Source organism: Punica granatum, chromosome 5 (assembly GCF_007655135.1).
Source record: "Punica granatum isolate Tunisia-2019 chromosome 5, ASM765513v2, whole genome shotgun sequence".
In the NCBI taxonomy this organism is placed as follows: Eukaryota; Viridiplantae; Streptophyta; class Magnoliopsida; order Myrtales; family Lythraceae; genus Punica; species Punica granatum.
In genome coordinates this window covers 28,260,742-28,284,165 of record NC_045131.1, presented here as the reverse complement: position 1 = coordinate 28,284,165, position 23,424 = coordinate 28,260,742, and the positions used below count along the sequence as shown (strand labels likewise).

General features: G+C 37.5%; 2 protein-coding genes across 2 annotated transcripts; both read right to left on the bottom strand.

The window, feature by feature from the left end:
* Positions 1–3,901: 3,901 nt before the first annotated feature.
* Positions 3,902–7,159, bottom strand: LOC116207110 (receptor-like serine/threonine-protein kinase SD1-8). The gene is made up of 7 exons (XM_031539967.1): positions 5,853–7,159; positions 5,597–5,731; positions 5,344–5,498; positions 5,028–5,238; positions 4,698–4,935; positions 4,448–4,598; positions 3,902–4,348 (listed from the first exon to the last, which is right to left on the bottom strand). Exons 1-7 carry the CDS (start codon positions 7,093–7,095, stop codon positions 4,037–4,039), a joined length of 2,445 nt encoding a protein of 814 aa, XP_031395827.1. The 5' UTR covers positions 7,096–7,159; the 3' UTR covers positions 3,902–4,036.
* A 925-nt stretch (positions 7,160–8,084) lies between these two features.
* Positions 8,085–14,230, bottom strand: LOC116207104 (receptor-like serine/threonine-protein kinase SD1-8). Its single transcript, XM_031539960.1, has 9 exons — positions 13,584–14,230; positions 13,159–13,501; positions 12,582–13,009; positions 10,117–10,287; positions 9,845–10,035; positions 9,541–9,751; positions 9,216–9,453; positions 8,835–8,985; positions 8,085–8,746 (listed from the first exon to the last, which is right to left on the bottom strand). Exons 1-9 carry the CDS (start codon positions 14,128–14,130, stop codon positions 8,438–8,440), a joined length of 2,589 nt encoding a protein of 862 aa, XP_031395820.1. The 5' UTR covers positions 14,131–14,230; the 3' UTR covers positions 8,085–8,437.
* Between the last annotated feature and the right edge of the window lie 9,194 nt (positions 14,231–23,424).

The window sequence follows — 23,424 nt, the reverse complement described above, 5'->3', positions numbered from 1 at the left end:
CTTAGTCACTCAATCCACCACATAATATCACCATAATGCATGATAAATTCTCAAATCAATTTCATACATACCCTGTTCTCAATTGCAAGAAGTCAATTTTGCTAAAGAGCACACAAATTTCCATTAGTACGATCAATTTCCGCTAAGACACCTATATATGCACTAGAAAGCTACCAACTCAATCAAGAAACTTGCTCCTTGCCTCATGACTGAATTTTTTTTTCAGCTCATATGGGTGACCAAACTTATCCGAACAACAAAATAAGACTAACTCCCAATATATCCAACTCAATTTACATCAACTAGGAGAAAACTAACCAAATTACAGCAACCAAACTTCTCAAACCTGAACAAGCTGGGATGAATGCAAGGAGAGCCATAACCTATGCCAAACCTAGTGAATATGAATGTTTAAATCATAGACAATCAACTTACAAATGAAGAACTCCAAACTTAGTCTTTTTCCTCTTCTTCTTCTCCAAGGTTTCCTCAACTCAACTCACTTCTCTCTCTCTCTCTCTCTCTCTCTCTCTCTCTCTCTCTCTCTCTCTCTCTCTCTCTCTCTCTCTCTCTCTCTCTCTCTCTCTCTCTCTCTCTCTCTCTCTCTCTCTCTCTCTCTCTCTCTCTCTCTCTCTCTCTCTCGACCATACCAGCAGAAAACAGAGCAATAAAAGAAACAAAAAAGAAAAGAAAAAGAAGAAGTCAATGGCGGTGGAATTGCTAACGGTAGTAATGAAGACCACGTGGGCCCTTTCTACACTTTTTTTTAAATACAATTAAAGCTCCAGCCACATAAACTATAATATATAATATACATGTATCTTACGTGAGCATGCCTATGTATATGTTTCATATATGCATGTTAAATCAATACCGTGTCTCACATGATCATTCAACAATCACATATTTTTACAACTAGGAATCAGATCAAAGAGCAACTAATTGATCGATTAAGTCTAAGTATCAAATTTCTAAGGAACTTTTAAGCGTACATATATAGCTTACCTAGTTCAGCACGAGCCATCTTAATGTACAGGACATCCTCACCGTCGGGATAGTTCTTCATATCAATCAATTTCTAGAACCAAAAGTACACAATCACCCCCGTTCCCGTGAATATCAATCCTAGGGAATGCCGTGCAAGAGCAACTGTTTAGACACTCCATCTCGCATTCCTCGAGGTTAAGGCTCCGATTTGAAGAAAGGCGAGAATTGTCAGCAACTTGAGATCTTTGTATTTTACAAATCCGTCACCCTTCCCGCAGTCCAATTCCCCTTTTCTTGTGCAGCCATCCGTCCAGTCAAGAGAATTCCAAATTCTAGGGTGACGTCGGCACGAATCCCTGCAAGCACTTGCAGATCGTGTCACCGCTGTAGCCATACGGATTGCACTTCCCGTAACTATCCCCTCATCCCTCTGCAGAGTTATTATCAAAACCCACTGATTGTTGTTCCTCTACGAGTTGTTCCTCTACGAGAGGTTTAGCAAGTACTGAATCAGGCCTCTATAAAGTTACGTCAAAACCTAGTGGTCTATACAATAAAAGCTCACCTTATAGAAAGAAACAATGTGAGAGATAAAAACCATATTGCTCAGGGCATACCCCACATTGCATTTGTTCTCCAGCAAATGCAACCATCAACATTACTGCATTACTTGTAACTGCAGCTTGCATAAATATGCCAATGGAGCAACCTTTTCAATACTTCCCAGCACAAGAATTACATTAACATCAATAGACAAGTAGATAATATCATATTTTCATCAATTGCAGCAGACCAACATCTTCGATGTGTACATAAAAGGAAGCACAAGGGGCAGAGTCAATGTATTGGCAGGGGGGCAATTGCCCCCTTGAACTTTGAATTTTTCAAAATTTTATCGTAAAATTATATTTATTTATGAGTTTTTCTATGTAAAATTAGTATTTTGCTACCTTGAAAAAAAAATATTTATGTACTATTTATATCAAGTAACGTTTTTGCCCCATCTGAATGAAAATCTTGGTTCCGCCCCAGGGAAGCACAATTACAAAAAGTCAAAGTGAACTCAGTACAAGATTATGAGAACCACACATTTTGTCTGTAAAAAACTTAAAGATGTCCATACTTAATGGGGATGTTCTTAAACACGAAGTTAGCGTGGCAGATTCTCCCGTGGGTGGGGCTAGGGTTTGATCAACATAGTGTCCGTCAAGACACAACCTTTAAAGGGAGCAGGGGTTTGACTTGGCCATTTGGGGCATTTGCAACCAGCAGCCGGAGCCTAAGTGCCCGTCTCCATTTCTGCCTCCGCTAAGCCGTTTCCGTCCATGTTGTACAGTTAGCACTTCAACGAGCCGGCGAGAAGGGAGAAGGGTTTAAAGGGCTTCAAAAGGAGCGGAGGATGAGAAACGTAACATGTTTCCGAATACTAGTTGTCGGAGAAGAAGGTAAGCTAAAGGCTTGATAAGGCGAATAGCTTGAAACCCACCCCAAATTATTGTTCTCGTGGATCATTATACAAATTATCATGCAATTTTAATTTCCTCAAGGACCATTCAATAAATTCAATGACTTAAAGGGTACTGATGCAAGAATAATAAAATAATATAAAACCCTATGATCTGATTCGACCACGTTTGCAGCAAGTCAAGCGGGTACTAAACTCCCCATATAGGGAAGAGTACCATAGCAGTTACCACATGTGTTTTTCAAAAAAGCAAATTAGATCATATTTTTAAATAGATATTTTGTATTATACATTATAAATGGGGAATATTATGCATAAAGTTAGACAGATTCATTGAGCATTTTTTTTTAACTTCTGATTTTGGATCTCAAATATAAATACTGAGATATTCGGATTTTTTCGTCTTTTCTGCAATGATTTGCGAGTTCTCCATGGAAATTGTTAGTCTTTATGATCTCTTTTTGTTTCGCTTGTTATTGGTGTCAATTATTAATCACCAATGGTTCTTAGTGATGAGTTGCCTAAGTTGTTTTCTAAGTGTTGATTAGCAGTTACTCAATCTTATATTTCTTTTATACACTTTTTCATTTTCTATCTCGTTTAAGGCACGGTCTTCTTTGATATGGGTAGAATGGGTGGAGGAAGAATTTGATACAAAGAATATTTAGAAGAGGAAGACCAAGATTGAGAGGAAGAGAGAAGATGGAAAAGAAGAGGAGCATGGCAGGAATCATCTCTTGTCTTCCTTGGACGGATCAATTATACTTACAATTAGAAAGGGAAAAGCCAGGAAATATGAAGCACTTCGTATATGAACATAGATGGTCAGTAAGCACAATATTTTATACTCATATGTCATACAATTACTCGTTCTTTATTTCATGCATACACATACATTTTGTAGGTCCTCCTATCACATCTTTTTTAATGCTACTTTCTTTGGTTGCAATTGGGCATCTTCATGACTTGGTGGCAAATGTTCATCTGACGTTTCTTTTACTTGGTATTCTTTCCATTCCCATGAACAAAAACACAATTGGCCTTCATGAGCCAAGGCCCCCTAGTAATGGGCGGCGCTGCGGGAATGCAATGCCCTCCGGTGGTGTTGAGGTGCAGGAGAGGAAGAGAGAAATCTTGTAGGGAGAGAAAGTAGTGGTCTTCTAGATAGAGTGAGAAAGTTGATGATCGAATTCTTCAGTTAGTTTTTCCATGGTTAGGGTATTGCTATTCATTGGCAGAGCTTGGCACTGATGGAGTCGAAGACGAGGAAGCAAGAGGCCAGCGGAGAGGCTCAGGTGATCAATCCGAGCCTTGCGCAAGGGCCGGGCTACAGGCTCTTATTGCCTTATTAGGGGCCCAGCCCAGTCTGCAATGATGTTGTCCTTTTGGGCCAGGTCTATATCAGGCCTCCTACTAACGATAAATCGTAATTCAGATTATATCAAGTAATTGGAATAAAAAAAAATTCAAAATGAGCCAACTATAATGAATGAAAAAATGCACAATTTGTGACGAAACCTCTCCTATATACCTTACAATCATATCTTTACATATATTTTCATGCAGGAAATTAAAGAATCTCTGTTATCTTCCATCTAAATTTGTGATGGTAATTTCGTTGAAAGTGTGCAGGTTATTATTGGCGCTTGACGATGAGTCTGAACCAATAAACATGCTCTCGTTCTTGAATCCCGGTTCCTTCGGCTGGGGAACCTCAAAATTCTCATTTCCTAGCATAAGTACCACAGTGGACATCATGGGCCTGTCTTCGGCTCGTAATTGAGCACAAAGTAGGCCTACTTGTATGCATCTCACCACTTCTTTCAAAGGAAAAGGTTCCCCGATTGCTTCATCGACGAGTTCGAGTGGGTTCCCTTCATTCCATAGCTTCCACGCCTATTGCAATTTGAAATCATCGATCACATAAGAACGTTAACATTAATAATGAAATACAAATAGAAACCGAGTGAAAGTATAGCGTTTATATATACATACATATCCCAAAAGGTTGAGATCATTGTCGGGTTGAGAAAAGCCCATGATTTTCTTCCCGCTCACAATCTCTAGTACTAGTACCCCGAAGCTGAAGACATCTGATTTTACTGATATATGCCCTCTCAGTGCATACTCGGGAGCGATGTAACCACTGCAGATGGAGATGATCATATAATTTACTGATTCAAGAGCATATAGAAGTATCATAAGAACATAGCTAGGCGTGTGAAATTGAAGTGGAGGGACTTACTATGTTCCGAATACTCTTTTTGTTATTTCGCCGGTCTGTTCACCTTGAAATATCCTTGCAATGCCAAAATCCGATATCTTTGGGTTCATCTGGCTGTCCAGCAATATGTTGCTCGGTTTGAGATCCCGATGGATGATTCTGAGCCTCGAGTCTTGATGGAGGTACAAAAGTCCACGCGCAATACCCATTATGATGTTAAATCTTTTATCCCACGATAGCAGCTTGCTTCTTGTCTTGTCTGAAAATGATAAGCAATAATTTTAGTTTACCCTGTAATACGGTGAGAACCAAATGACATGTTAAGCTAATACAGTGTTCCGAAATTCGGACCAAAAAGGTGGTGGTCCAAGCTTTTGTTGGGCATGAACTCGTAGATCAACATTCTCTCTTCTCCTTGAATGCAGCATCCCAAGAGCTTCACAAGGTTCCGGTGCTGAAGTTTTGCGATCAGTATGACTTCATTCTTGAACTCCTGAATGCCTTGTCCCGAGTCCAGAGAAAGCCTCTTAACTGCTATTTCTTTCCCGGAAGACAATGCACCCTAACGGAAGCACACCATATAGAAAGGCTATCATTTATCAAACTATACATGAAAAGACTATGAATGAACATAGCAGCAAGAAAAGGACAGTTAAGAATCAATTACCTTGTAGACCTTACCGAAACCTCCCTGACCGATCTTGTTCTCAGAGGAAAATTCATTAGTAGCAGAGTTGATGGTAACGAGATCAAAAAGGGGCAATTCTAGGTCTTCCTCGTTCCTTTCCGGAGGAATTTGGCATAGCATTCTTTCGAATGCCGCTGAGAGAAAATTCATCAACATCTCATACTGTAAAATCGTCTACAACCAATTGAAAGCAATAAGACTGAAAACTCTTCAGTTAATTAAGTTTTCATACCTCTCTTCTTCAACCTCATCTTTCGGAGAATGAACCACACGATGAATCCTATAGTAAGCAAACCACATACTACTGACAGAGTTATGCCGATAGCCCGCCTGATAAGCCTTTTCCTCTTAGCATCAGCTAATGCATCTGATCATTCAACAATCACATATTTTTATGGCTAAGAATCAGATCAAAGAACAACTAATTGATCAATTAAGTCTAAGCATCGAATTTCTAAGGAACTGTCAAGCACACATATATAGCTTACCTAGTTCAGCACGAGCCATCCTTATGTACAGGACATCCCCACCATCGGGATAGTTCTTCATATCAATCAATTCCTCGAACCAAAGCACACAATCACCCCCGTTCCCGTGAATATCGATCCTAGTGAATGCTGTGCAAGAGCAATTATTTAGACACTCCATCTCGCATTCCTCGAGGCTAAGGCTCCGATTTGAAGAGAGGCGGGAATTGTCCGGCAACTTGAGATCTTTGTATTTTACGAATCCGTCACCATTCCTACAGTCCAATTCCCATTTTCTTGTGCAACCATCCGTCCAATCAACGGAATTCCAATTCTGGGGTGAGGTCGGCAAGAATCCCTCCAAGCACTTGCAGATCGTGTCACCGCTGTAGCAACTTCCGAAGGGACCGCATTTCCTATAGGTATCGCACTCATCCCTCTGTAGAGTTACCATTAAGGTCCATTCGTTGCTGTTCCTCCACGAGAGGTATTGAATCAGGCCATCCCAGGTCAGTAAGAACCGGGACACGACAGAGTCCTCGACGACCTGGTAGGAGTAGTAAACTTCCAGAGGGCTGGAGTTAAACATAGGATCAAAGACAGGGTTGGCCCTGAGCTCGTTGCTCCCGCTGAACCGTACCCCATTCCATGGGCCCCACCGGTACAGCTTCTGACCATCTTTCCGGAGGACCAGCTGAGGGGACTCAGGTGGGTCGAGGCTGAAGGTGAATTGGCCCGAAGATGGGTCAGTAGATGAAGCCCACGAAGTCATGTTCCGGACCAACCCCTTCTCAAGGCTCCACCCGAGCTTCATCCCTGGCAATAAGGTGTCAGTTACGTTGTCATAACTCTGCCACAGATAGTTTCCCGAATCATCCTTCAGTACAAGATTTCCATCGTCCAAGAGCTGCAACGAAGCTCCGGCTGTCGTGTTCACAGACCAGTAACTGGTCGAACCATTACGAAGAGAAAGTGATCCGTCTTGGGTCAGCGCTAACTCTGCAGTGGAGTTGACGATTGGGTCATTCCGATTGGCAACCCAAACATAAGTTGGGGTCAAGTTCCTGTACCACATCCCAAGATAACGATTCCGGGAAGTTCCAGGACTGAAGAACCCAAGCTCAAAGACCTGCCCCGATGAAACCAAAGTCTGCCCATCACTGAGAGTTTGGTTAAATGACAGAGTGTCGGAGGACTCCGCGACACCGAACGAGATTACGAGAATGGAACAATGAACTAGGAGCAGAGGAAAAGGAAACCACATTGTTTATGCTCAATGATGGGAAATGAGGACTGCTGTTGAATGATTCCTAGAAATCCCTTTTTCGTTTCAGCGCTTTGAGATGAAAAGTCAAAGACGGATGGAGAGGGTTGATGAATTTCTTGTCTTCAGCAGGCGTTCATGTTCCCACGTGCAGCCCCCGCTTTGAACCAGTTGATCGATATGTCTATCCAAACGTGTGAAAAGTCTTAAGCTAGCATTACTATGACGGCGTGCATTGACCGAGACAACCTTGAGCAAATTCATTGGACCGATGATCAAGGCCGGTGACAACAAAATTACTGAACATGGGATCGTTGTGAGGCGCACGATCCCCTTCGGGTCGATGTTGCGGTTCATGATGAGCCAATTCTTCATGCTAGCTACTAGATATCCAGTGTTTTCACCAATGCCGGGTCTACTAATCTGATGATTCCAGTTCCGGCAAGGTATCACAGCACTACAAGGTCTCAATGAGCATCTTTCCGCCACCCTCTTGAATTTGGCCTCCATTTCAGCTTCAGCCTTTGAAATATTCGGTTACTTTTTTCGGTTACAGTTTTGAAATTTCACTTTGACACACGAGACATGAGACTATCTATGCTAATATGCTCTCAGTTTCAGCTGCCTTATCTGAATTGAAGGAGAAAATTGCAGACACGGTGTGAGCATGATATTATTAAGAGTCGATTTTCCGCCCCCTTTCTTTTTCAAACAGGAACCAAGCTTGAAAATTGCACGAATTCATAACCATTTGTGGCTATTCATTCCTTTTATAGCTTGTCTAGGAGCAGGCTTTCATGAAATGGCATGGTAACATCATTGAAAGTTCATTATTTCTAAAGAACCCTTCCGTAAGAAACTCCCAATCGTGGACAGTTTTCATAAATTCGGCGACCACAATGAAAGAAAAGAACTGCCCAGAGTAAACTGATAACAGAAACCAAAGTTTGGCAACCACAATGAAATTCTCTCTCTCTTTTTTTTTGGTGTTCATTAATCCCAAAGATTCCTTGGCAGAGCTACATGTGAACTACTTAGGCAACACTCCCAAACAGTTATCTACAGCACTTACGGTTGCAACTCGGAAATGCTTCTGTTTCGAATAGAGACCACTCTAAGATAGTTATGCCAGTTTAATGAACTGTATTCATATAATGTGAAAGAACTACTTTGAACTTTTCTTCAATCTCAAAGCCGTCACAAAATTTTGCTGTAAGAGAGGAAAAACGAAAACTAGAGAAAAAGGAATGGTTTTACATATAAACAATGAATCACTGAAGCCTCGCTCAACAGGGCAGTATCCTCCTGGTAAAATTCCGTGCCAAGCACATGACTATCTGGACTACCTTCCGCGAAGCATTGTAACCGTGACATGGTTCACAGTAAATGATTCGTCCTGCTTGCTCGAAGATGAACTTGTATCTACATTCCTTCCAAGACAAAAGCCCGGGTTTTTGGGCTGAGGCATTGTGGCGGTCTCACTTCCCAGCATCAACACAACATTAGACATTATGGGCCGGTCTTCTGCATGTTCTTGGACACACAAAAGTCCAACCTGGATGCATCTAAGCACTTCTTGAGAGGAATATGAGACCCCGACTGATGGATCTAGCACTTCCATTGCCTTTCTTTCCTTCCATAACTTCCATGCCTATTTGGATAAGTTCGGTTCAATGAGCATAAACGAATAAACATTTTGACAGTTGAAAAATCGTGTTTAGAGGAAGTCTTGTTCTTACATGACCAAGAAGGTTTAGCTCGTTGTTTGCATAGTAAAATCCCCTGTTCTTTTTCCCGCTTACGATCTCCAACACTAAGACACCAAAGCTGAAGACGTCAGACTTTACTGAGAAGAGCCCATCCATTGCATATTCGGGTGCCATATATCCGCTGCAGATGAGCAAAATGTGTATTAGATTGAAGCTCTGTACTTATATTCATCGTCTTATTATTACCATATGCTAAGTGCCCGATATTCCCAAAAGCTTTGGATAATAAACTATTGCACATGCAATTTGTGACGAGCAAAGTCTAGAACTCAAGTCATACTCGTGAACATGAAACTCAGAATTATGGGGATGAAAAATAGCAGTGCGGTAGATTTTTCTTTAGGTACTTACTATGTTCCCACCACTCTCCTTGTATTTGCATCAACCTGATCTCGGCCAAAGATTCGTGCCATGCCAAAGTCTGATATTTTAGGATTCAACTCTCCATCGAGCAGAATGTTGCTCGCTTTCAGATCCCTGTGGATGATTCTGAATCTCGAATCCTGGTGAAGATAAAGAAGCCCCCGAGCTATCCCACATATAATATTGAAACGCCTTGGCCAATTTAGTATCGAGCTCTTCGACTTATCTGAAAATAATTAAATTGTCAAGATAGAAATTAACACGAGCACCAAGTAGATTTATCTCCACGTTTTGGGATGCTTCAGGGACTTACCGAATAGTACGGAATCAAGACTCTTGTGTTCCATAAACTCGTAGACTAGCATCTTCTCATCCATCTCAATGCAACATCCGAGAAGTCTCACAAGGTTTATGTGCTGAAGCCTCGCTATCAACCTAACCTCATTCTTGAACTCTTCGATCCCTTGCCCAGAATTCTTTGATAGTCTCTTCACTGCTATTGCGAGACCTTCATCCAACATACCCTAATAAAAAAGACATTTCATCAGTGATTCCTCTGGGTCTGCAAATGTTCAATATAGTTCAAATGGTTATCGGAAAGAAAAGTAAAAAGTTACCTTATAAACACAACCAAAACCGCCCTGCCCGAGCTTATTCTTCTCAGAGAAGTTATTGGTTGCCTGAGCTACAGTGTTGAAATCAAATAGTGGTAAATCGAGCTCATCGGGGTTAGTTTCGCCAGAATACTCTCTCTTACTAGTAATGACTGCCTCATTCATCAGCAAATCTTGGCTTCTCTCTTGGATTCCTGAGCAAAAGAAAAAAATATAGATGAGGCCAAATTCATGACCGCCTGCATAAAAGTGGGTACAGGAAATATCTGAGTTACCTCTTTGCTGAGTTTTCCCTCCGAGCATACTTTGGAGTCTTTTCCGCTTCCATATGAGACAGGCTGTTAGTCCTAGAAGCAAAACTCCGCTGGCAACTGAAACTCCCGCAACAAGAGCTGGTGCAGGTGATTTTTTTGAATCGTTTAGTGAGGCAATACCTCCATAAGCGGCTGAAACAATCAAGAGAGTCGCGGCATTGAGAAACGAACCATATGATATCGACCTGCACTACTACTTGAGTATGATTAAAGTCTTCGGCTAGGCCAAATGTCAGTCCAAAAGGTGAATACAGAAAATCCTGTTATGTTGTCATCAGATCAATTTTTAACAGTCTGCTGCTCGATCATCAAGCTGCTGTAAGTCGCAGCGAACAATATTGACCCAGCAAGATAGCAGATTTGCCAGTTTGGAAGTTGGCCCGCAAATTAATTGACCCAATAATTTGTTTCCATGAAGCTGAGGTTGCATCCGCATCTGCTCATCAGGCAGAACTGCAGATCTTTGTAGGTCTCTCTGTTATGTTTGAGCCAATTTATATAGCCATAAATAATGGTGACTGATTTTATATGGATGATGGATCTTTATCATCTGTTTAGGAGACTATACCATATCAATTACACATACATCTGACGGCGCACAAATAATAATAGTATTTGTTGTCCGACTGAACAAGCATTGAAATGGATGCAATATGATCATTGTAATATGACATATCCGACCCTCATGTCAGCAAGCTCCATATCCTTTGAATGCGTAATGTGCGAATTATGGATCAATCAGGATTTAGTCATTGGTGTTCAGCATGCTTTACGACATGTCCAACTTCCTGCAGCCAAGAAGGTCTAAGATTTGATTTTTTTAGTTGACACTTTTGTACCCCTTCACTTTTCCTATTTCTATCCCCACATAGTCAAAATATTTCTTCTATACCTAAATAATATCTTTCATCTTTTGTGACACCACAAGATGTACTCAGTAGATTCCAAAACCAGCAACGTAATGCAGGTAAATTTTGTCCATTTGCAGCTCAATTTGCCCATATCCTCTTCAGCAAAAACGGTTTTTTCATTTTTGGGCATTTCTCATTGTCTCCGTAGCTACCAAATTTGACTTCTCCTCCTTCCACACCTCACCTCAGTCGATGCTTCATGGAGCCCAAAAATTGAATGACTTGTATGGAAGCCTAGCAGGTTCCGATTATATATTTCAAAAAGTAGATTTTGTCAATAAATTTTAATTTCTTAAAAAGCAGAGAGTGAAAAGGACTTCCTATCACCTAAGCCGGCCCACATTGATCGAACCCGCCGGTCAAAGTTGTCGGCCCCCCCATTTCTATGCTAATTAAATCACCACGTGGGCCCACAAATCCTACAATTGCTCAGTGGTGGGCCCACCGGAATTTAATCGGCAGTCCCGCAAATGAGAATCAAAGGTGGACGGCAGAACTCCAACTACAGCGGACCGGTCGCAGTAACTCTCACAGACATCCTCAATAACACGTTCCCGACTGCTATGCCTCAGCCCCACTCTCTCTCTCTCTCTCTCTCTCTCTCTCTCTGTGCGGGGCCCGCACGTGTGGGTGATGTTTCAAGGTAGCCCGTCAGCTGTGACGTTAGCAAGTTGCAGTAGCCTATCGGTTTCACGCAACTCTCCTGGGCCCAGCCCATGGGCAGGAGGGGCCCACAAGAGCATCATTTTGGGATTGTTGTTGGCAGAGAACTTTTGTACGAAATCTTAATTCTATGATGAATTCGAAGGCTATCATGAGATCCTAATCTTTTCAATGAAAAATGAGATATTGCCGTGATTCTACCTTGCCATATGGCACGAGAAAATCACAATTTACTAATTATTCAATTAATTATGGTAAATTTTTTTAATTAAATCAATCTTATTAATTTTTTCACCGTATCATTATGAAGTATGTTCATTCAAAATTTTCTCATAAAAAACATTTGATATTTGAAAATTGTTTCGATCTCAGTTAATGCAACTTTTCATTGTCGAAAAGAGATTTCCGACAACAAAGGCCCACGATTTTAGCAGGGGACAAAAGAAAGGAAAATAAGGGAATACGACACTTCCAGTGAAGAAATTTGAGCTAAGGGATAAATGTCATTACAACAAACTCCTCTTTCTATGTTGAAAGATTTTCAAATGCTTCCCGCTTTGTACTCATATAGTGTTCCGACTTTTGTGAAAAGAGTTCGAGGAGGATATAGCCACCAACGGAGTTAGAAAATGTTGATTTTGGTACGTTCACATCAATTATTTGTTATTTGTAACTAGTTTTTAGTCTAATTAATTTTTTTTATCTAATATCCATATGAATACTTAAATCAAAAAGCTTGACAAACGGGAAAGCTTGCAAAGAAGGAAATAGATTTCCCCGTCTATCATCACGGCAAGAAAGAACGAGTAAGATGTACGTTTTGAGTAAGATGGTGGTGTTGGATGCGCTTACCGATGTCAGAAGCAGCCAATCGCACGTACATATCCTGCCCACCCTCCACATAGTGCCTCATGTCGAGCAGCTCGTCGGTCCACATCACACACCCGGTCCCTCTGTCGCTGATGTTCGCACTCGAGAAGGCCGTGCACGAGCAGTTCTTCGCACAGGCTTGTTGGCATTCTTTCAGGTTCATCGTCTTATCCACATATGCATTTGTGCTGTCGGGCAACTTCATCCCCTTTAGTGGTAGGAACCCGTCAGTCGAGCAGTCAAGGCTGGTCTGTCGGACACATCCGTCAGACCCATCCCGGAGGTTCCAAGCCTGCTGGTTCTTGGGCTTAAACCCCCATGTGCAGTTGCACACCGGCGAGGCATTCGTGTCACAAATCCCATACGGACCACACTCCCGGTAATCGTCGCACTGATCCTTGGGAGCATACCTTTCAGGAATTACGCAAAAATCGTTAGCTACTTATGGTCATGGTAATCGTGACACTGATCCCGAAATCGTCACGCTTGATATAAAACCGAGTTTAGCGTTCCAGTTGAAGTTGCCAGCAAAAGGGGGGAGAAAAGAGATGTCACATACCAAAACAAGCTCCAGGACTTGCTGTCCTCGATCCAGGTCATTCTCTGGAGAGAACCGGTTGAGTTCACGGTGAGTCTCGAGATCAGGCTCGAGTCGCTCACATGGTAGGAGTAGTAGACTTCATTCTGGTCGAAGATGAAGGTGAAATTCATGTCTGCAGTGGATTTCATTTCCGGTACGCCGCTGAACCTTAGCCCGTTCCATGGCCCACTCCGGTATATCCGCATGTGCTGTCCATTTTCCAGGAAAACCTCTGGGAATCCGTGGAAATTGAGCTTGAAGGAATATCCCCCAGTCGATGGATCAGTTTTGCTCTTCCAAGAAGTTATGTACCTGTTTAGCCCTGAAAATACAAAAGACCGAATGATTTATACGATACGAGACGCTGTTCATTGAAATGAACATTCCCGGCTGCGGTGTCCCACCAGAATTTAGATCCCATCCTAGTTTCATATCCGGCAAGAGGGTATCGGTCGGGAAGTCGAAGCTTTGCCAAAGGAAGTTCTGCTCATCGCTGGCTTCTCGGACAACCAGGTTCCCACTGTTCAGGAGCTTCGCGACTGGATTGATCGGATTGGCAGCCGCTGTCCGGTTGGTCGACCACAAAAGGGACCCCGCAGAGGTCGACCCCTCCCCATCTTCTTGAATCACGAGGTTCCCCCCAACCCCTATCCTGAGGACCCCGGAGGACGAATTCTTCAGGGGCCTCTCCCGGTTCGCGACCCACACGTAGGTTTTATCGGGGATGTTCTTGTACCAGATCCCGAGAAACCAGTTCGAGTTGTCGAGCGTGAAGAATCCCAATTGGAAGACATCGTTTGACGACACGAGGGTCTGGCCCGTGGTGAGGGATTCGGAGGAGTTGATTGTATCAGCAGAGGAGGATTTAGCAGGGAAGGAAGTGAGGAAGAGGAAGAAGAAGGAGAGAAGAGTGGTTAGGGAATGGAGGGAAATAGGTATGATCCCACCCATCCTCCTCCCCTTAGTGCTCTGCTTGTCCTATGGAGTCTCTGTTTCTTCATTTTTTAAGACATTTGGTGTCGTTCGATAGGAAGAGGAAGAAGGAGGTAGACAATGTGGAAAGGACAAAATTATTGACCTTAAGGTTGTTTGGTTTTAGGTCCTTTTATTTATTTATATTTTTTCTTCCGTGGTGAGATTACGGTGTAATAATAGTTTTCGCTTAGACATCGGATCCGGCAAGATATTTTTAGTGAATTTTGAATCCTATTTGCAAATAAAGTTGGTAGACGTAGAGCTTATTCTGTTAGCTCTGATACAATTATATTTTGGGTAAATTGCACCGGTGGTCTAAAATATTTTACGAATATTTCATGATGGTCCAAAAAGTTTTTTTGCTACATGATGGTACAAAATGTTTCAAAGTTGTTTCATGATGGTACAAACTGTCAACTCGAGCTAACGCCGTTAACATTTTGCTGACGTGGCGCGTTCTATGTGTCACTTTTGTTACGTGGAATCAATCATAGTGCGCCACGTCATTTCAGACAAAATAAAATTTTAAAAAATCCAAAAAAAATACAAAAAAAGAGTACAAATTTTGAAAAAAAAAAAAAATATATATTTTAAAATTTTGAAATTTTAAAAATTATTTTTAAATTTTAAATTTTTTTAAATTTTTCTTCAAAAATATAAAAAATACAAAAAAAAGAGTAAAAATTTAGAAAAAAAATAAAAAAATTATTTTAAAATTTTGAAAATTTTGAAAATTATTTTTAAAAAAATTAATTATTTTTAAAAAAATTTTAAATTTTTAAAATATTTTTTTTGTGCTATCATGAAACAACTTTAAAACATTTTGTACTATCATGTAACGAAAAAAATATTTTGGACCATCATTGAACATTTGTAAAACATTTGGACCACCGGTGCAATTTACCCTAATTTTAATATTAAATTTTAAATTTTTATAAAATTATTTAAAATTATTTTTAAAAAGAAAAAAAAATATTTAAAAAAAGGAAAAATAATTAAATTTTTAAAAAATAATTTAAAATTTTTAAAAAAATTAAATTTTTTAAAAATAATTTAAAATTTTCAAAATTTTAAAATAATTTTTAAAAATTTTTTCTAAATTTTTACTTTTTTTAATTTTTTTGTATTTTTTATATTTTTGAAAAAAAATTAAAAAATTTTAAATTTAAAAAATTTTAAATTTTAAAAATTTTAAATTTAAAAAATTTTAAATTTAAAAAATTTTAAATTTAAAAAATTTTAATTTAAAAAAATTTCAATTTTTTAAATATGTTTTTATTTTTTTTCAAAATTTGTACTCTTTTTTTGTATTTTTTTAATTATTTTTTGTATTTTTTTGGACTTTTTAAAATTTTATTTTGTCTGAAATGACGTAACGCACTATGATTGGTTCCACGTAACAAAAGTGACACATAGGACGCGCCACGTCAGCAAAATGTTAACGGCGTCAACTCGAGTTGACGGTTTGTACCATCATGAAACAATTTTGAAACATTTTGTGCCATCATGTAGCGAAAAAAAAATTTTGGACCATCATGAAATATTTGTAAAACATTTTGAACCATCGGTGTAATTTACCCTTATATTTTATACAATTTGAAAAGATTATGTTTGGTAACAAATAATTATGCAATTTAGATTTGATTTCATATAGGGGTCATGTCAATTAGAAAGTTATATTTTACTATTTCTCTCACCACTTACTCTATATAACAACTGAAGTTGGGCAACTGTAAATTCTTTTACTCATTTTATATAGTTATTATCACGTGCACTATACATCATAGTTTTCCTTTTTTCTTTTTCTTTTTTATTTCGAGTTATAAAAGGGTGTCTATGAATTTAGTGTAATGAAATAAACTACATATTAGCTAATAAAGGAACGCAAATAATCGAGTATTGAATGTAAAATACCTTAATTATCTCATTTTAAACTAGGGAAAAGAAGTTAAAAAAAGAAAACAAGGAATTTTCACCGAAAAAGGCAAGAAAACAAGGAATGTTTAATGTTGAAAAAACTGGGCGCCTTTCCATGTGGGGAACACTCGGGGGATGCTGTGGTCAGATTAGGCAGATTACCTACTCCCCCTTTTATAATAAATTCCAAATCAGACATATCCAATCGAATTCGAAAATGCAATTGTTCCCTAATCGAATCAACATTTACCATCCATAAGACAGGCCTGTCAAACGATGAGGCCGAAACACGGACTACCTCAAAACTGCGGGGAAACTGCCGTGGGCGCAGGGCGAGCAACTCTTACATGTACGTCTTTGGGACTAAAGTTTTTTTTGTAGGTAATAGAATGTGGAAAGCATTTAACACATTGGTGTGGTTGGTTCAATTTTAAGGTTATGTCTTGATAGAAAGATGATTTGAAACGTTGTATATGGAGGTGGGCCCACATTCGTCAACGGTTTGATATTGGCTTGAAGAGATTGAAAGTTAAAAAAAAAATGGTGTGTAATGACGTACATTTTTATCTGATAATCAGTAGATTTTAAATTCGATTTTAATTATGGGACATTATTCGTGTTCTTTTCGTAAATTTTTATTTTCTCGTACTGAATTTACGGGTCTTCCCCGTAACTGAAAAGAGATGATGGTTGCTAGATTTTCCACCCTCCCTTGTCTATCATTCACAGTCGAGAAGAATTTTATCGTTTAAGAAAAAAACAACATGCGCATGTCAATATAGAAGACTCGGTCCGAATACTACCCGCCTGGGATCTTTCGGCTGTTGGAATCCACGAATTTTCCTTCAAAATTGATTTTCTCTAAGCCCTTTTGATTCTTGATATTAAATTCGGTTAATTACGATCTGGTTTATCTGCGGGACATTTTCCTTTGAAATTAAATGAAGTGCAAGAATGGTAAAATTCACCAAACACGTAAAAAAAAATAGTTATAATAATTGGCAGTATTATCTACCTTTAACCATTCATCCACCATAAATCACGGGCCCATGCTGAGATTAGGGGAAGATAACTATAAGCCCTTCCGAAGCAATGTGCAAACGACATTATTTATGGCCTCATCAAGGCATTTGCAAAAAAATGGGAAGTACCTTTCATGAGTCTTTTCAAAATGTTATACGGCGGACCCGCATATCACTTGTCATATCAGCAAAAATGGTATATTTTACGGTTGACACCCAAAAAAATAATTATCACAATTATTTTACTTATGACCGTCAAATTTTCTTACTTAAAATCCTAACCGTATACGTGTCTTAAATTTTTTTAGTAAAAGAGTCATCCCTCAAAGCTTAACTATCTATATTTTCGCTCACGTATCTTTTCATCAACTCTCGATCTCATCCATGAAGGAGCACTAACGTTCCCCTATTATTTAATTTAACTGCAAATATTGGACATTAAATCTGAAATAATATTTCTTTTTTCTTTGGGGCTGTTCGTCATCAAAACACTATCTTGTCATGTAGAGCTCTCTGCTTTTCTCTTCAATGGACAAATTTTGTTGCTTGCTTGCTACCGCTACTGATTGCCAAAATTTACTTACACAAACAGATAGATCTGATATATTCCTGAATGCAAGCCCACGAAAACGAACCCACTCCCCCGCTAGGAACATAGCATCCCACAATATTGATAATGATATGCTCTTCTGATATGCCCTACACTATATATATATATATATATATATATATATATATATATATTTATTTATCCGTTTCTGTGTTTGTGCCGTGCGCAAGACAATTTCAACTCAATACCCTAATAGACGATTGAACCCAACATATAATCGAACAAGAGACGATTGAACCCAACATACAACCTCGAAGACGACCGTCACTGCCGCAAGATCGTCATGGATCGTCTTCTCTTCCTCTTCTATGGTCGAACAAGAGATGATTGAACCCAAATATACAATATCTAAGTCAAAGACGATCGTCACCGTCCAAAGATCGTCATCGATCGTCTTCGACTTCGAGATTGTATGCTGGGTTCAATCGTCTCTTGTTCGATTGGAGAAGAGGAAGAGAAGGCGATGTACATTATTGCTTTATTTTTTTATGTAATTAAATTATTTTTTATTAGATTGAACCGGTGCAATTTGATTCAACTTAATAAGAAATGGATCCGGTTTGTTCCAGAGCGAGACCGAGAGTCAATGAAAAGACACATGACCAAAAATATGGAAAATCAAATTATGAGAGGTGAATATAGAACTAAAAGAATTTAAGACAAGTGTATGCTCACGATCTTAAGTATGGAGATTTGACGGTCAAAAATAAAATAACCTGTTAGGAAAAATCCACAGGCCTACTTCGAACTCGAGCCCATCCGTAACTCAAAAGCTTAAGCTAATGAGTTATTAGATCATTATCTCTTATAAACCTATGGATTTCCTCTCAACTTTTCAATGTGGGATTACCTTCAACACTCGTTCTCACCATTCTCTATATATGAGAGAAACCGTCCCAACAATTCTCCCCCTTCTCGACTACGTGGAGGACTTCGAGCCGAGCTTTCACTTCCGGACTCGGATACCAATTGTTAGGCCCTTCACTTGCCACGAGTTCCACACTCGGGCCTTGGTGCGGTGTGGGTTTCCACGCATAACATGTGCACTTCCACAGGATCGTTACCTTTGGCTCTGATACCACTTGTTAGAAAAAATCTATGGGCCTACTTCGGACTCGGGCCCATCCGTAACTCAAAATCTTAAGCCAATGAGTTGTTAGACCATTATCTCTTATAAACCTATGGATTTCCTCTCAACTTTTCCATGTGAGATTACCTTCAACACTCGCTCTCACCATTCTCCATATAGGAGAGAAACTGTCCCAACACAACCATGGTGTTTTTTTTTGTGCCAACTTCTGTAGAATTTCCAAGAAAAGTTACTGTAGCAAAGGCCTAACTCGGCGACCCAACTTTGCAGCACACACGGAACCATTTGGATAAGAAGTTATTGGGTGATCCTATCTCGTCACGTGGCGTGAGGAAGCTCCAATTAAATTACATTAAATAGAAAAATTGATGTTAATCACTCAGATAATTGTCATAATTATTTTTATTAAAGAATTTTTATTAATGCTTTCTCGCTACCACAATATAGATATGATTATTTTAGATTTCTCCATCCCGACAGATTTATAATCTCAATTGTGCAAATGATTTCAATATATATATATATATATATATATTTATTTATTATTTCCATTTTTAGCCCTTTAATTTTAGTTAAATTTTACTGCATCGGCCATTGTTTACCTTTACTAAGTTTAGAAGGTAATTTCTATGAAAATTCTAAAATAGTCAAGCACGGAGAAATTCATTGTCATAATTTAAATTTCTCCTTGTAAATTAAATCTTATTTAATTATAAAAGAATTCTAGTCTTCTAGACTATATAATGTGACCCTGAATCTTTCTACTTATAGTTTCACCCCTGCAAAATTTTGGATCAGCAATATGCAATATCCCGGGTAATAAAGCCTTTGTTCGCTTCCTGTAAATGGTGATCGGCGGCGTAGCTGGCGTCCACCAGGATCGATGTATATAGCTTCATCACACATAGTGATTCAAACTTATGTGAACAAAACTGGAAATATAGATGTATACAAACTTAATGCATGGATGAGATTTAAAAAGATGGATACGACCTTTGTGGAGGTGTCAACTATATAATAGTCGGTTTCTAGCATGAAACATTGTGAATCACCCGAATTACTATGTTAAGCTACTCTGTCGTATGCCTTGCCTGATTGATCTAGAGATCACAGGTTCGATATCTAGTGAAACTATACGTGTCCCTTTATTAACTATTTAGGAATTCTTTTTCATTATATTAGGTCATATGTCTCCTATGTAACTGAAAAAATTTAGTGGCCATTCTCCCCAGCTTTATAATTAGAATGTGCATTTTCAGTTCGTACGTACTGGAAAAATGGGGCAGCTACAACATAGCCTGCGTTCATTTATTAGGGATGAGCTGGAATTATATACGTTGGCTATTGGAGCTTTTGAGGTTTAGGCTGATTGAGATCAATTAATGCGACACCCGACAACAAATTGAAAATTCTACCGCAAATTCCAGAGGTAGGCAAAGGTTCAGCTCCGAGGTGGTTGTTCTTCGTAGAATAAAGTGAACACGAATTGAATGTCTTGGAAATGGACACAATCCAGTGCTTGTTAATTCCTTGCTAAAAGTATAATATATCAATCACCCCAATTGCAATTTTTTTTCCTTTTTTTCGTTTTATATAGGAGAGTACATAGGTTTCACTTAGTTAAAGTCCGTGAGATAGTCTAATATGAAATATTCTCTTGTATGAGTTTATATGAACTCAAAGTAGACTTTTACAAAGAGAGTCGCGTCTTTTGATCGCCACTAGCAATTTTCTTCGGTTGAATATGTAATTCTTAATTCAGTCAATTAAATCGTAAGTTTTCTTTATAATAATATTTTCTGCTATTTAAAATTTATACAGTCTATTCTGGTCATCGGTTTCCATTGAGATTTCAAAGATCACGTATTATTGTTATTATTATTATTCAATTGGGATAATAAAGAAGTTGATGATGATATGGTTTTATATATAGGAATGTTCTTGTTGTATCTTTCTTCAACACATCGAAATGTACAGATCAACTAAAATTTTATAGTAGTCTCACCAGCACAAACTACAATTATTATAACGAATCCCTATTTGTTTTCGAAGACAAAATATACATATGAAATTCCTGCAATTTGAAAAATTTCATCGGAAGTCGTTCTTGGTTGGGGCTACTTTACTAACTTATTATTAAACTTAATTAATTTCCCACACAAAACGATTCCATGGATTTTCTCTTCTTTCATTTCTTAAATGTAAAAGTAGTCTTGGCAACACAAATGAAGACTTGCGGCTGGATGAAGGGGAAATTAGAATTGGGAACTGCAGGGATCAAAATTAAAAAGCGTTGAAATAAAACTACTGAAAAATAACCAATGATTTTAGAATAAATTTAAGTTGTTAAATTACTTGAGAGATACAAATTCAAAATTGGTAAAGTTAAAGTATATAATTGGTTAATGCTTGAAATACAAAATTAGTAGTACTTTTTATAAATACTTATTAATTTATTGGAGTAAATCACTTTATAAATTAGAATTCAAATTATGATTTTACCAATACTGTTTTTGCATATAAAAAAATAAAAAAAGTGTTTATAAAATCTCCCACTAGATTTGCCACGATATGTTACCTGCATTTTTTATGTAACTAGCTTAACCCATCTTAGTCAATTCAAATTAAAACTCAATAAATAGTGCAATTTCTAAAAACTTGATTACAAGAGGATTATAAAAGACACTAATGAAGTGGCTGCGTTAGTGCTGGAAGTAATACCTTGAGAAGACACTGATGATTAATTGAAATCTCCTTTATAATCACTCTCTGTCTCTCTCTAAATCTATATTCAATATATAATGCCAATACAAAGGGAAATAATGAAAGTGATTTCACCAAAGGTTACTTTTGACTTCACCAGAATTTGTCATATGTCACTTTTGACTGCTCTAAATCCTACCACGTAGAATCTTCTCAACCCTTACTAATGCAAATAAATTGATCTCCATGTGGCATCTTCTATACCCTCCTTACTATATCTTTTCAAATTCGATTAATTAGAATTAGTTTCTTTTCTCATTTTTCAATTTTACAAATGCTTAATTATATTTTTGAAATCATAATTGGATTATTTCGTTCAAAAAGGATGTTGAAATACTTTTTAAAAACTTTTCACGCAAGTAATTAATTACAAAATTAATTGTAATTGTAAGGATTTTTAGAATATTCAATAACCATTCCATGTTTTGTATAAATATTTATTACACTTAGAAAAAAAATGATACTACAAGAATTGATTTCTTTTTTCTTTTTTGGTGTTAACCTTGGTATCTGAAAACTCAATTAAGCTCTGACTAATCTAGTTAAGCCGAATCGGCCCATTATGGGGTAAAACACTCCTAACGTGAATTTTCTATATTCATAAGAACTTGAATCTGAGATCTTATTTAAGCGAAACAAGCGCTGAACTGCTTGAACCAACCCACGTTGGTTAAGATAATTGATTTCTTTAGAAGTTCGTAAAACGAATGGAGTAAATTTAGACTCCATTTTTATTAAATTTACGTAAGTTGAAACATATTTTTTGAGTGATTGACGAATTTTTCAGTGAGCTACGAGTGATTTATTTTTGTATAAAAGATATATATATCTTCTACGATATCGATGTTGAAAATTAAGATTCTTTTTAGAAACTAAAAGGTTTAATTATTACCTTAATTTTAATCAAATTAATGTTGTTCATGCTTTTACTAATCTTATCTATAAAATATATAAATTAATACTTTTATATAAATGATATAGTTTCTTATGTCTATAGGATAAGTTTAACAATTTTATTTATTGTTATTTTGACAATTATCAAAGGGTTAATTCTATAACCATAAGCTAATTAATATTTTTAAAGACACTTTATAATAAAAATATACAAATTTCTATTACGATAAGCAATCGCGAACAAAGCGTGGGTGCAATGACTAGTTTTATTTTAATTTTCAACTAGGGAAATAATCTGTGTTTTGCTGCGCGGCAAATATACTTACGCTAGCTCAATAATAAATATTTTTTTGGGAGAACGTAATAATAAATATTTGTTTAAGTGTCATCTGTTTTTTTTATATATAATTTTATGAAACGTTTACCTATTTATTATGTTTTTTTTTGGCTCGTGCATTGCATGGATTTAACTACAAATATAATTGTATTTACCTAATTCGAACTTTAATTGTTTTTAGTTAAATTTCAAAATTTTCATAAGCATTTTTCTTTTTTCAATAGTATATAATATAGTTATATCCAAATATCTTAAAGAGCTATGATTAATTTTTATATTACTACTATGTTGGATAAGGAGTAGTGATGTAACTTTTTCAAAATTATCATTTCTCTAATCCATAAGTTTTGAGGATAATTTTGCAATTATCATAAGTTTTGAGAATATATTAAAATTAAATATTTCACATCCAAAATATATTGTATGCTTATAAATATATATATTTTATGCTTATATACTAAAACTATTATTAATTTTATTTATAAACTCTTAATTTATATGTATTCATTAATTTAATCTTATTTAATTCTAATTGCATATATATTTACTATTAGACCAATATTTACTACACTGTATTTATATTTTTATAATATGTAGATGTAGTACTTTATGTTTTCGATGAACTTTATCTAGTATT

Bases quoted from the DNA above. Each gene is read 5' to 3' on its own strand.
- LOC116207110 (XM_031539967.1), bottom strand. From the start codon at position 7,095: ATGTGGTTTCCTTTTCCTCTGCTCCTAGTTCATTGTTCCATTCTCGTA. The intron at 5,499-5,596 runs GTATGAAAACTT...ATTTTCTCTCAG, and splicing joins GATGAGGTTGAAGAAGAGAG to CGGCATTCGAAAGAATGCTA. The intron at 5,239-5,343 runs GTAATTGATTCT...TGCTTCCGTTAG, and splicing joins GTTTCGGTAAGGTCTACAAG to GGTGCATTGTCTTCCGGGAA.
- LOC116207104 (XM_031539960.1), bottom strand. From the start codon at position 14,130: ATGGGTGGGATCATACCTATTTCCCTCCATTCCCTAACCACTCTTCTC. The intron at 10,288-12,581 runs GTAAGCGCATCC...TGATTGTTTCAG, and splicing joins ATTGGCTGCTTCTGACATCG to CCGCTTATGGAGGTATTGCC. The intron at 9,752-9,844 runs GTAACTTTTTAC...CTTTTTTATTAG, and splicing joins GTTTTGGTTGTGTTTATAAG to GGTATGTTGGATGAAGGTCT.